The sequence below is a fragment of the Oncorhynchus masou genome, chromosome 27 (assembly GCF_036934945.1).
Source record: "Oncorhynchus masou masou isolate Uvic2021 chromosome 27, UVic_Omas_1.1, whole genome shotgun sequence".
Lineage (NCBI taxonomy): Eukaryota > Metazoa > Chordata > Actinopteri > Salmoniformes > Salmonidae > Oncorhynchus > Oncorhynchus masou.
Genome location: NC_088238.1, coordinates 40185463 through 40199998, shown reverse-complemented (window position 1 = coordinate 40199998; position 14536 = coordinate 40185463). Strand labels below are relative to the sequence as shown.

General features: G+C 42.9%; 1 protein-coding gene across 1 annotated transcript in view; it reads left to right on the top strand.

Moving 5' to 3' along the window:
- Positions 1 to 13644, top strand: part of LOC135516138 (tudor domain-containing protein 7B-like) — a 28367-nt gene extending 14723 nt beyond the window's left edge. Inside the window, 16 exon segments of the mRNA XM_064940207.1 lie at positions 194 to 273; positions 1058 to 1311; positions 1711 to 1833; positions 1836 to 2338; positions 3103 to 3298; positions 3509 to 3620; positions 3740 to 3942; positions 4203 to 4337; positions 4855 to 4938; positions 5295 to 5429; positions 5972 to 6085; positions 9190 to 9341; positions 9496 to 9713; positions 9921 to 10104; positions 10333 to 10493; positions 11832 to 13644. Coding sequence (XP_064796279.1) covers positions 194 to 273; positions 1058 to 1311; positions 1711 to 1833; positions 1836 to 2338; positions 3103 to 3298; positions 3509 to 3620; positions 3740 to 3942; positions 4203 to 4337; positions 4855 to 4938; positions 5295 to 5429; positions 5972 to 6085; positions 9190 to 9341; positions 9496 to 9713; positions 9921 to 10104; positions 10333 to 10493; positions 11832 to 12052 — 2875 coding nt within the window. The 3' untranslated portion in view covers positions 12053 to 13644.
- The last annotated feature ends 892 nt before the right edge of the window (positions 13645 to 14536 follow it).

The window sequence follows — 14536 nt, the reverse complement described above, 5'->3', positions numbered from 1 at the left end:
TTCCACCAAAGTTTCTGTTCGGTTGAGAAATGGGGACGCAGACTGAAATGCTGTTTCCAAACAGGAAACAAACAAGCAAAAAAATTCAACACATACGTTTGATATTCCTCCATTGGTTCATAAGTGTGTAGTTTAGATACAGTAGAATGGCTCAAAGTCAACACTTTATTTTCTCTCTTTTCCTTTTGTGTAGGTCAGACAAAAGGATGACACTTCCATCACGGTTCCAGAAGGAAGTGCACGCTCACCTATCCAGGAATACCCAAAGCAACAGTAAGTAGGCCTCTGTAAAAGTGGCTTGGTGTATGTCCAAGAGCAAGGGTCTTCAAGGCACACAGCATGGCTGTTTTCATCCTTGTACTCTAATCAGGGATGTAATTCCACATTCAGGGGCGGCAGTGTAGCCTAGTGGTTAGAGCGTTGGACTAATAACCAATAGGTTGAAAGTTCAAATCCCCGAGCTGACAAGGTACAAATCTGGTACAAATCTGTCGTTCTGCCCCTGTACAAGGTAGTTAACCCACTGTTTCTAGGCCGTCATTGAAAATAAGAATTTGTTTGTAACTGACTTGCCTAGTTAAATAAAGGTAAATTTAAAAAAAATCTGAGATGAGTCTTTACATCTGAGGCCTTTCCAGGTACTAGAACCTTATTCAAACCGTTATTAACATGGCCCCCAGCTCCTCTGGTTCCTGGCCTTTAAATTACTGTCCTTTAAACGCAACACATCTCGAAGCAAGAACATTTACAGGCTAGAGTTTAGCTTCAGGCTACAAACTCATGATGTAGTAATAAAATACAGGCTCCAGGAAACAGACTCTTTTTGTTGTTGTTGTGTTACCTTGATACACCAAGAGTCTCTCGCAATGTAACACCTATTTAGGTCCAGGAGTTTTTCTCTGGGCCCTAGTTGCCTGGTCAGGACAGAGTCACTTGACTTGTTTATTACATATCACCCCAATAACCAGGATATACCTGTAGAAGTTCATACACATCCATGCCTAACCAACATCCCCTTGACTCTAAAATGTCTTCCGCCCCTTATTTTCTCCTTCAGCTCCCTCAAACCTCAACGAGAGTGCTGGCTCTGGGAAGCCCAAGCCACAGCACTCCCCCAAGGACTACAACCCCTCCTCTGCTGGCGGGAACTACAGCCCCCAGCAGGTGCAAGGCCGTCTCAGAGAGGTGCTGAACAAATACAGTAATGGCTTCTGGGTGTCTAAGTTACCCCAGCTCTACAGAGAACTGTACAAACAGGACCTGCCTAGCGAAGCACTTAAAGATCTGGAGCACTGGACACACGTATGCACTGTAAGTTATATTGGATACTTTATTTACAGGTCATATATTTTACTGAATATGAATATAGGGAAGATAAATAAATTAAATGTGTTTGCAAAAGTGTAATACCGATATTGTACAGGGACGCATTGAGTAAATAAATGTTCCTATAGTTAATTAGGTACTCAGCAGTATGCTAAATTCAATCATCTGTTTTGCATGAGCAAAAATATTTGCATCTTTAGACCTTTTTGTAAAAGTTGATAATCTCTTAGTCAAATAGCCTGTAGGTCCCCACAGCTGCATAGCATACAGTGAAATATGTTCTATTGTACGATTCATTACTCCTGTGCTATTGTTTTAGAGTGTGTTTTAGATCGGCTGGTTCTGTGTATCTGAAGAAGGATCTGGCCTTCTCTTCTGTTTCAGGTAGAGAAACCTTGCAGCAGTAACCCAAAAGAGTTACTCCTATACCCAGCTAAAGAACCAACACATACACAGACCCCATCCCCTGTCCCTACCAGAGTCCTATCCCCCACCTCCGCCCCTTTCACTCCATCCACGGACATCAAACCCCAGTCAAAGCCCCCTACCAGCCCCCTACCACCACCATGAGCCCTCTCCCCCTCACCCCCCCTTCCACCTCCCCCAGTCACGCAGCCTCCCCCTCCACCCTCTCCCCCGACTTGAAACAGAAGCTCGGGGAGCTCCTGGTGAAATACAGCAACGGTCTATGGGCCCACGCCTTACCCAAACTCTACTTGGACACGTACAAGACCAAACTCCCCGAACACGTCCTGGAGAATCTCTCGCTGCTCTCCGACTTCTGCACCGTAGACTACCCCATGCCGGACAACCCCAAGAGGGCCATCCTGTACAAGAGGACCAAGGAGGAGGAGCGCTGCAACAGGAGGGAGTCAGTGGAGGAGCGCAGGGCCAGAGAGGAGGTAGGGAGGAGGCTCAGTTCCCAGGCTGTACCTCCTCTCCTCATCCCCAGGGAGGAGTACCCCTCTGTGCTGGTGGTGGAAGCTACCAATACCAACGGAGTCCTACTTCGGTAAGAACCTCTGTAATAGGCACAGGCTGTTATGGCCTGTTGTTTGGTTAAGGGTGATTGGTACTGGCTCTGAGGTCCAGTTGTTTGGTTATGGGTGATTGGTACTGGCTCCGAGGTCCCGTTGTTTGGTTATGGGTGATTGGTACAGGCTCTGAGGTCCAGTTGTTTGGTTATGGGTGATTAGTTCTGGCTCCGGGGTCCATTTGTTTGGTTATGGGTGATTGGTACTGGCTCCGAGGTCCAGTTGTTTGGTACTGGCTCTGAGGTCCAGTTGTTTGGTTATGGGTGATTGGTACTGGCTCCGAGGTCCAGTTGTTTGGTTATGGGTGATTGGTACTGGCTCCGAGGTCCAGTTGTTTGGTTATGGGTGATTGGTACTGGCTCTGAGGTCCAGTTGTTTGGTTATGAGTGATTGGTACTGGCTCCGAGGTCCAGTTGTTTGGTTATGGGTGATTGGTACTGGCTCCAAGGTCCAGTTGTTTGGTTATGGGTGATTGGTACTGGCTCTGAGGGCCAGTTGTTTGGTTATAGTTCATTATGAACAGGGCATGGTTTGTTGACCAGCCCCTTGGTGCTGTTGGAGCTGGACTTACAGCACTGAAAATAAATGAAAATTACTTTGCTGTCCCATAAGATGTGGTTGTGCTCTCGCTCTCTCTCTCGCTCTCTTCTTCCTCTTTATCGCTCCTAACCCCGCTCCCCTCTTTCTCTGTGTGTGTGTGTGTGTGTATCTGCTCATACCTGTGTGTATTAACTCGATCCAGGTACATAGGAGAGGGCTACTCCCAGGCCCAGGAGGCTCTGGAGGATGAGATGAGAGAGTTCTACTGTTGCCAAGACAACCACAGTCGTACCCCTCTGGCCTCTCCAACCTCGGGTCAGCTGACAGCCGTCAGGGCTGAGGAAGAGGAGGAGATACTACGAGCACAAGTCACAGAGGTCATGACCGACAAGGTCAAGGTGAGGTCAAAGGTCAATTGGTTGGAACTTAGTCAATAGAATTGAATAAAGATACATGACTGAAAAACATTGTCATTATAAAACATCTATGGTGCCATGTTAATGATTTGAGGATAGGATGAGAGTTTATGGTTTGACATTTTAGAAAATGAATTGCATCTCTCTGCTTTTTTCCATACACACTTTTTGTGTCTGTTGGCGAATCTGTAGGTTTACTATGTGGATCACGGGTTTTCGGAAATCATCAGTAAGGCCAAAGTGTTTGAGCTGCATGATACGTTTTTCAAGCTGCCTTTCCAGGCCACCAAGTGTACATTGGCTGGTGAGTTTTGATTAGAATTTTCAGATATATATATTTTTAACAATAGTGTTTACAGGTTGAGGGTTGGATCCCGATTTCTTTCTTCTCAATGAAGTGTCTGTCTCTGTTTTCTTATCCAGGTCTGGAGACTTTCTGCCAGGAGCCTGCTGTTCTGAAGAAGTTTGAGTCCATGGCTAGCGGAAAGATCCTATTGGCTGAGATCCTGGAGAGAGAGCAGACCCCATTGGTGGTCCTGTATGACACGTCGCAGGATGATGATGTCAACATCAACGCAGCCTGTATCAAAGCCCTGCAGGACAAGACCCTAGCCAGCCCACTACAGGTGCGCTACTGTTATTGTAATTTGCTGTCAGTGGGTTGAATTAGATTCTTGAGCATCCTTCATCAATACTGTACTAATCCATGTTTTTCAGTCATGATTATTTTAATCTTGGGGTAATATCTAAATATTAGCCTTGCCATTTTCGAAACCTTAATGAACCATGGAACAGATTCCCAGATGCCAGATTGCACCTTCACATTTTTAAATATGCGGAATGGGTTCATGTCTAACCCAGACATGGTTCTCTCTCCCCCCTGTAGGTGAACAGTGCCTATATGAACGTGGCGGTGAGAAGTGTGTGTTCAGACGGGACCATCTACTGCCAGCTCCCTTCTCGAGGCCTGGCCAAACTCACTGAGATACTGGAGAAGACCGAGGCTTACTTCCACTCACAGGTACCTGTTTGTGTGTGTGCGGGTGCGGTGTGCAACCTTGTGTATGTATGTGCCCGCGCGTGTGGTAGAGCCTTTGTCACTCATCCTTATACTCTATGGAGGCATAGTGGCAGATAGTTGTTTCCAGATTGAGATTAAGGAACATAATCTGGGGTTAAGACACAGGCCACTTAATCTGATCACATGACACTGGGACTGACCTACTGGGACTGACCTACTGGCCACATACTACTACTACCTAGCGTAGGCCCGCCGTTATAATGAATTAAAACCTGTCAAATTGTTCAGATTATTTCATATGCATACAATACATATATATACATAGCACAAGGGCAGGCTACATAATGTTACATGTATCTGGTATTTTGTTATTATCTTGATGTATTGTTGTTAGTTTTTAGTTTTTATTGACTGTGACAGTCACCATAGGCCTCTTGTTTCTTTTTCCCTGTGTCTGTCTCACGTTGATGACATAATCCTGCTCTATATTGATGGTATAATCTCTTCTGTGTGGCAGGTGACATCAGAGTTCCTGGTGTCCAGACCGTTCTGTGGTAAAGGCTGTCTGGCTCGCTACAAAGGCAAATGGTCTCGCGTGGAGGTGAGATGGATACTGTTACCTCAGAGTCAATACTGTATAGCTGATGTGGCAGAGGCAGATAGATACGTTTTGCTAGCTGCTGCCAAATAGGAAGGATGTCTACACTTTGGTCCAGAATTGAAAAAAAGTGACAGTCCTTTATCCACTCTGATCATAGGAGTGTCCTATCTTTGAGAGTGAACCTCACTTATCTTATTATATCATTTGAATTATTTTATCCATCCCAGGACACCCTGGAAAACTGTGATAATTTTTGCTGAATGGACTATCCAGGTAAAAAAAAAAATGAACTGAGCTGAACTCATTGTGTACAGAGATACCCCAGACTCATGACCTCTCTCGCTGCTTTCCTACAGATAACCAATCTCCATGGCAGCAGAGTCCTAGACATCCTTTTCATAGACTTGGGGGTCCAGGCTTCGGTGGAGGTGTTTGAACTGAGGGAAGTCCCATCCCCTTTCCTACATGACCTGATTGCTATTCCACCACAGGTCAGCACATGAGAGGACAGAGTAGAGATGATGTGTGGGACGGGGGATGGTGTGTGTGTGTGTGGTTTGTTATGAGCGTGCATCCTGAGGGTTTTGCTTTGAAACAAAGGCCTGTAGGTATTCAGATAGTCTGACATCCTGGTAAACTGATATGATGTGAATGGTAATGTCCAACAATGAAAATACAAACAATATGCATATAAATGACTTTTTTTTGCTCAGAACTTGGGGGGGGACAAATAAAACCACCCGCGGGCCTCCAGTTGGGGAACCCTGAAATAGAGCCTCCCACAATGCAAGTGATGTCTGCATGGTGCAGTTGGTGAAAAGCAACTGCAGCAACTTGAAGGCAACTTCATCAAAAACTGCATGAACTTTTGATCTTTTTTTCTTTTTTTAAACCATAATGAAAATATTTTGAAAGGCGGTGACCAACGATGGTCATCGACTTGACTAAAGTGATCCGCTCGACCACGCCCTCTCTCTTGGCAGTGAAGTGTTGTCTGGGTAATGTAGTCTGATGTGCAGTAGTCTCTCTCTAGGCAGTGAAGTGCTGTCTGGCTGACCTGGCTGTTAGTGGTGTGGGCTCTTGGACCCCAGACGCTGTTCAGTGGCTCCGAGACGCCGTGCTCAACTCTACAGACTGTAGTATGAAGGTACATGAACGCACACAAATACACATATGCATACACAAACACAACGTTGTAAATCTGCACTGAGACACATGATATACAGTTGAGGTCGGAAGTTTACATACACCTTAACCAAATACATTTAAACTCAGTTTTTCACAATCCCTGACATTTAATCCTAGTAAAAATTCCCTGTCTTAGGTCAGTTAGGATCACCACTTTATTTTAATAATGTGAAATGTCTGAATAATAGTAGAGAGATTTATTTCAGCTTTTATTTCTTTCATCACATCCCCAGAGGGTCAGAAGTTCACATACACTCAATTATTATTTGGTAGCATTGCCTTTAAATTGTTTAACTTGGGTCAAATGTTTCAGGTAGCCTTCCACAAGCTTCCCACAATATGTTGGGTGAATTTTGGCCCATTCCTCCTGACAGAGCTGGTGTAACTGAGTCAGGTTTGTAGGCCTCCTTGCTCGCACACGCTTTTTCAGTTCTGCCCACACATCGAATGGAGGTCAAGGCTTTGTGATGGCCACTCCAATACCTTGACTTTGCTGTCCTTAAGCCACAACTTTGGAAGTATGCTTGGGGTCATTGTCCATTTGGAAGACCCATTTGCGACCAAGCTCTAACTTCCTGACTGACGGCTTGAGATGTTGCTTCAATATATCCACGTAATTTTCCACCCTCATGATGCCATCTATTTTGTGAAGTGCATCAGTCCCTCCTGCAGCAAAGCACCCCCACAACATGATGCTCCCACCCCCGTGCTTCACGGTTGGGATGGTGTTCTTCGGCTTGCAAGCCTCCCCCTTTTTCCTCCAAACATAACAATGGTCATTATGGCCAAACAGTTCTATTTTTGTTTCATCAGACCAGAATACATTTCTCCAAAAAGTACGATCTTTGTCCCCATGTGCAGTTGCAAACCGTAGTCGGGCTTTTTTATGGCGGTTTTGGAGCAGTGGCTTCTTCCTTGCTGCACAGCCTTTCAGGTAATGTCGATATAGGACTCGTTTTACTGTGAATATAGATACTTTTGTACCTGTTTCCTGCAGCATCTTCACATGGTCCTTTGTTGTTGTTCTGGGATTGATTTGCACTTTTCACACCAAAGTGCCTTAATCTCTAGGAGACAGAACGCATCTCCTTCCTGAGCGGTATGACGGCTGCGTGGTCCCATGGTGTTTATACTTGCGTACTATTGTTTGTACAGATGAATGTGGCACCTTCAGGCGTTTGGAAATTGTTCCCAAAGATGAACCAGACTTGTGGAGGTCTACACATTTTTTTTCTGAGTTCTTGGCTGATTGTTTTTTGATTTTCCCATGATGTCAAGCAAAGAGGCACTGACTTTGAAGGTGTGCCTTGAAATACATCCACAGGTATACCTCCAATTGACTCAAATTATGTCAATCAGAAGTTTCTAAAGCTATGACATCATTTTCTGGAATTTTCCAAGTTGTTTAAAGGCACAGTCAACTTAGTGTATGTAAACTTCTGACCCACTGGAATTGTGATACTGTGAATTATAAGTGAAATTATCTGTAGATGTCCCAAACCGACTTGCCAAAACTATAGTTTGTTAACTCTTGAAACTCCCCATCCCGGATCCGGGATTGTGACTAAGCCTCAGGCTCATTAGCATAACGCAACGTTAACGATTTCTGAAAATCGCAAATAAAATTAAAATAATGCGTTTGCTCTCAAGCTTAGCCTTTTCTTAACAACACTGTCATCTCAGATTTTCAAAATATGCTTTTGAACCATAGAAATTGACTAATTTGTGTAAGAGTATGCAAAGCTAGCATAGCATTTTGTGTAGCATGTAGCACGCAACATTTTCACAAAAGCCAGATAACCAAATAAATAAAATCATTTACCTTTGAAGAGCTTCTGATGTTTTCAATGAGGAGACTCCCAGCCACATACCAAATGCGCAGTGTTTCCTGAAAGTGTCTGTGTGTAGGAGAAATCGTTCCGTTTTCTACATTGCGCCTGGCTACCAAAACGAACCGAAAATGCAGTCACCTACAACGTGAAACTTTTTCCGGATTAACTACATAATATCGACCGAAACATAGCAAACGTTGTTTGGAATCAATCCTCAAGGTGTTTTTTCACATATCTCTTCATTGACATGCAGTTCGTGGAAGCTTGCTTCTCTCTCTGTGCCCCATGGAAAAATACTGGCAGGTGACTTTTGCGCACCAATTTCGGCGCAGGACACCGGGCGGACACGTGGTAAATGTGGTCTCTTATGGTCAATCTTCCAACGATCTGCCTACAAATACGTCACAATGCTGCAGACACCTTGGGGAAACGACAGAAAGGGCAACTCATTCCTCTTGCGTTCACAGCCATATAAGGAGATCATGAAAGACAGAGCCTCAAAAATCCTTGTCATTTCCTGGATGCCAAGTCATCTTGGTTTTGCCTGAAGCTCACGTTAAAGGGCACGCACATAGAAGATATTTGTATTTCTGGACACGTCAGAGTGTTTTCTTTCGAACAGTAGCAATTATATGCATAGTCGAGCATCTTTTTGTGACAAAATATCTTGTTTAAAACGGGAACGTTTTTCTTCCAAAAATGAAACACGAGTTTTAATGACTCCAACCTAAGTGTATGTAAACTTCTGACTTCAACTGTAGTCATTGTTTTTTTTTTTACTCCACCAGTGACCATTTCATAATTTCTTGTTAAAGTTACCTTTTACTGCAGTGGGCTAATACAGGGTCACACAGAGTGATTCTTGGTAGTCTTAAACAAATCTATTTTGAGACAAATGTATACACCTCACACACATGGTTATGGGCTTAAAAAAGAAGACACCTGTACCATGTCAGATATAGAGTTGAAAGGTATTCAATTTTGATTTTGCATCCCAATATTACACTTTATATACATTAAAGAAGACTGAAATATAACAAAATGGTTTGACATTGAAATACAGGATTTTCGTCATTATTTATTAATATTCTTGATTAATTATGAAAAATATGAATAACATTCCACCCATGAGGCCAGAGGGGTGCTTTTGGTCATTGACTGCAGGAAAGGGTTACAGCTGAAATCCTCTGAATTCTCTCTCTCTCCACCCCCTCCCTCTATCCCTCCACAGATCGCTAAGCTGGACAAGACCAAGCGCAGCGTAGTCCATGTCTACCTGTTCACCGACAAGAACTTCCACGACCCCACGAGAAGCCTCAACCGCCAAATGGCCGCCTCTGACCTCTTCAAACACCAAGGAGACGTCTTCCTAAGCAGCCACAGGTAGGGCTAGGAGTTGATTCCAAAAACAGTCTATTCCTAGTTCCTAAAGTGTGGAGTCTCCTGCCATTGTGCTGGACTCTCGTGGGGTTTGGATAATGGGAAAATACACATTTTAGTGACAATTGACAATAAAGTAGATGTTGTGTTATCACAGCCCTTCCAAGACCTCCATCTGTAACTCCACTGCCACCCTCACCTCCACAACCACAACCACTCCCAGCTCCAATGGGACCAAGCCCCAGCTACGACGCGCCCACTCTGGCTCGGGACCCAGGCCAACGGGGGGTACAGGCACTCCTCCTGGAACTCCCCCACCTCCCTCAACCACCGCCCCTATTAAGCTACCCCCTCTGCTGGACCTCCCTCCTGCAGGTCAGAGACACATATTTACATGCTTCATAATGTTTATTTTTTTATCTGAAAATGAAAGTACTTGTGTTTTGTGCAAAGCTGTTTCCAACCTTGTCGTCTGTTGTTCCCGTTCGTTGATTTAAAAAGATTGATGCCGCAAAACAATCTATGCGTCATAGTGCTGAAACCTTACTGTCCAAACTCTCCGTATCTATGCCTCTGCTGCAGGTCACAACATGGATATCTATGTGTCTGTGGCCTGCCACCCGGGTCACTTCGTACTGCAACCCTGGAGAGACATGTACAAGCTGGTAGTTCTGATGGGAGAGATGATCCTGTACTATAATAAAACAGAGGAGAAGCCTCTCAAAGTGGAGAAGAATCAGATATACGCTGCTAAGGTGGAGAACAAGTGAGAAGAGGGAGGAGTGGGTGGGAATGTGTCTTGGGAGTATGTGTGGGCACTATATATTTCAAGTGTGTATGAGGGATTTGGGTAGAGCTTCTAGTAGGATAGTCTGACTGCATTCAATAATTTGATTAGCCATCTAGTTTGTTTGGCCCCCCCGGGCTAAGAATTAACTTGAATGAACATGATTAGTTGACCTCTAACCTCTGACCTCTCTCGGTGCCCTCCCAGTTGGCACCGTGTGCTGGTGAAGGGGGTGTTGACCAACGGCCTGGTGTCTGTCTATGAGCTGGACTACGGTAAACACGAGCTGGTCAGCTGCACCCAGCTTCGCCCACTAATCCAGGAGTTCAGACAGTTGCCATTCCAGGGCATCACTGCACAACTCGCAGGTAACTAAGGAAGTGTTGCCCTCCCGGCAACCATATTATGTACCTTAGATTTTGCTATTCACCTCAACATAGCAAAGTAATCTACAACAGGTGGTTCACGTATTGGCACACGTTAGAAAAATAGTTAAGTCCCTCAAAATGTGTTCCATTTGCTGTTGTTGTTGTGAACACACAAATAAAGCATCCCTACCCTCACTTAGTAGTGTGTCACATGGGCCTTAAAAGGCCCAGTGCAGTCAAAAACATGACTGTCCTATATTTTATATATATTTCCATACTATGAGATTGGAATAATATTGTGAAATTGTGAAACTCATGATAATGCTCTTTTAGTGTAAGAGTTGTTTTAAAAGACTGATGTTTCAGCCTGTTTTGATGGGATGGAGTTTTGGTCTGCCTGGTGACATTACCAGGCGGTAAATGAGTTAATCGACCAATAAGAAAGAGAGTTCCAAACCTATCTGCCTATAAAAGCTGGTTTTGAAATTTTCCCTCCCCACTCCCTGACAATCCTAGCCAATTCTTGCTTGAGAAATGCTAAGAGGCTATTTTTGTTCCTTCTTTACAATTTTAATTGAAACAATCACAGTAAGGTACTTAATTGTTACCCAGAAATTATTTGATATTGAGAAAAGCAAATGTTTGCATTGGATCTTTAATCTCCTTAACGTCCTGATAATTCCATTAATTCAAAACCTTGGAGAAGGGAGGCCTCTGGTGGCAACGATAGACGTGCAACGATTGGTCATGTCCGAATACCCATAGTTGCATTCTAAATAGTAGGCAGTTTGGATATAAGAAAGTTTTATAGTATGTGAAATTTAGAACATTTTGTGTGCTTTAAATGCCAAGATGTCGGATTTTCATCTTGTAAAATTCGCTGCACACTATTGAAGAAGAGAATCGTCTTTTCACACCCACGTGTGTTTGACAATAGCTGATAATCAGAATAGGGGACACGCTCTACAGAAATGTATGAATGGCGGGGAACAAGCACGATTGCGCAATAGATGATGCCTTCTCATTATGGATGAGTAGTATGTTCATATTTGTTGCTTACTACATACGTTTTTACGTAACATTACATTCTAAATAGTATGTAGTAAGAATAGTACACATTATATAGTTTTAGTAAGTAGTAGGCAACACAGATTTCGGACACGGCCATTGACTGGAGAAATGCCTTTCCATTTTATGAAATTATAAGGTACTTTCGTGTGCCTTTTGTTATAAAGCTTGTTTATTTCTAGAATATTCATAGTCTTCAGCATTCAATGCTGATGTACAGTATTCATTATTTTGGTGTAAGTCTATGTGACATTCTCACTCCACCAATAGGAGTGAAGCCGAGGCAGTGGTCGGAGGAGGCTTCCATCGTGTTCCGGAACCACATAGAGAAGAAGCCGTTGGTGGCCCAGCTGGAGGCCGTACAGGAAGCGCATCACCCCTGGGACAGGAAGTTGACCGTCTTCCTGGTCGACACCTCGCAGGAGGAGAGGGACATCTGGGTGCATGACATCATGGCTGAGTTCACAGACGAACTCACCAAAGAAGTGTAGTTGGATAAACTGTACACAACAGTGCATCTATAGTGCTGGTTATGGCAGGAACAACTAGGTAGGTCTATCCAAAACAAATGTAAAAAATATATATACACATTTGTTTTGGACACCTAAGCGTAGTTGGATGCTGGACTTTGCTGCGGGCGTTGCTATGAGAAACCAGAACGCTTGTTGAGGTTGCTATGGGAGACCATTGGGAGATGGTTTAGAGATATGTCACTTAGACTTGTCATTTTGTGTTTGAGAGTGGGGTGACACAGTGACAATGAAACACACTCGCAGAAGCATGGCATGATATTTTCATCAAAAGCTCAATAATATCACCCTCGTGCTGACTTACCTTACAGCTTTGCCACACAGAGGAGTTGTCACAGTGAACTATTGAAAATCTAGTCTTGTTATGGGATTGGTTTCCCAAAGCCTCCGTAGCTAATAACATGGTACAGTACTTTGTTTCTCTGGACAACCCAGACTCACACCACTTGTTGAACAGCAAAGTGCTTAATTTGACAAATTCCGTTCTTAACTGGAAAACATTGATATATCTGTTTCTCTCTCTTGTCAAGGTTGTGGGAAAGAAATAGCAGTCAACATTAGCTACAAAGGATTTTGGAAACTCACCTATGGCTAGAGTGGCTTTCATTAGGCTACAGTGTCTATATAAAGAATTTCTACTCTGGCTATACAAGCTATGGAAATGTATATGTGGTGCATTAGCTGCATTATCGATCAACAATGCACAAAAAGTATTTAACTCAACTTGTAAGAGACTGTGGTTGGTTTAAAGGCCTTTACCAATAGCCTGGTTAAACTAGATTGAAAGGTGAACAACAATAGTTAGTGCCGCATTCAGTCTGTTATAGCCAGGCTAACTTTACCAAGGTCTGTTCATGGGAATCTAATATAAAAGGTATATAAATATATATGTGATACATTATGTGATACATTATCGATCAGCAACGCACAAAAAGTATTTAACTCCACTTGTCAGAGACGGTTGTTAATTGAGACACAGAGTTACAGTATGAAGGCCTTTACTGTACCCACGCCTGTTTATTTGAATCTGACGTCATGAAGGTTTACAAAACATAGTTTAAAGGGATAGTTCGGCAATTATTTTGTCCATAGACCGCTTTCAAGGTAAGGAAACCTGGATTAGTAAATATGTTAAAATCACTGAACTATCACTTTCAGACATTCCCTCTAGTGAATTGATGATGCAAAGAAGCCATTGTTATTTCTATTTCCCACTCATGTGACTTAGCTCGGTTTTAAAAATGTTGGTTTTAATTTATTTATTTTTAATTCATTGATTTTGTGATTTTTGTGTCGGACAACAAGACTTTCTGCAGATACAGTATTATTAGACCAGGAGTTTTGAGTGACCACGTGACCTGACCGAGAACATTTTTGGGGGCCCGAGCTACAGTATTAAGATATTACTGTACTATAGGGCCCAAAGTTCGTTTTTATGGTCATGTCATCTAGGTTGGGAAAAGCTCCTGGCCCTAGATACACTGCATGATATGTTGGAAATTGTGCTGAATTGCGTGCACATAATTTGATAATACAATATATGCTAACCGGTATTTGTGTTTACCTGACAATACTCTCTGCTTTACTGTTGGAGTGACGGGATCGTTGGAGTTTTACTGAAAACAGAATTATTACAGCCCAGCTAGCACATTTCGTTCCTTGGAAGTTGTGGGAACGTACGTATTTGTTTCCCCGTTGGTTCTGGGAACGAAACCATACGTTTTCTGACCGGTAAAACTGAATGTTTTTTAACGTTCAAAGAACGGAGGTGAAAATTTTGCCTGTTGGGTGAAAGTCTATTTACTATGGCTCACTGAAAGTTTTTCTCTGAGGGTTTATTAACATTCTGATAACGTAAATTATAGATTATTTGAAGCTAATTAAATAAGAAATAACTTCAAACTTTCACTGAATGTTTCAATAAGACGTTTAATAACACTGCTAGCTTAGTTTAACTGTTTTAAACTCTAAGCACAGATAGCACACATGGGAAGAGAAAAATATATATATTGTGACACGGCGTCAGTGAGATTTTACCCAATGATCTCCTGTTCTCTATCCATGGAATTAGTCTTCTGCGCCACCAGGATGAAACTAGCATGCCATGTTTATTTTTTTCAAGCTGTTCATTTTAGTCAATTCAAAAGGCCCCATTTCAAAGGAAACAAGCACTCATTAAGTTTAGGTGTGGCCAATTAGTGGCCACGGCAAACACACCTGAACACACTTAACAAGATAGAGAATAGAGAGGGTTTTGTTGATGCTAAGAATGAAATGTATGTGTTTTTAAACTTTCTCTGAATGTTACTAAAGGTTTATTACATTTCCACAGAACATTGTTTCTTAATGTTCTCTGAATGTTCTGAGACATTACTTTTATGTAGAACCATGAGGAAACCTGTAGAAAATGTTATAATGAAGTATTGAAATTCCCACAGGAGAACG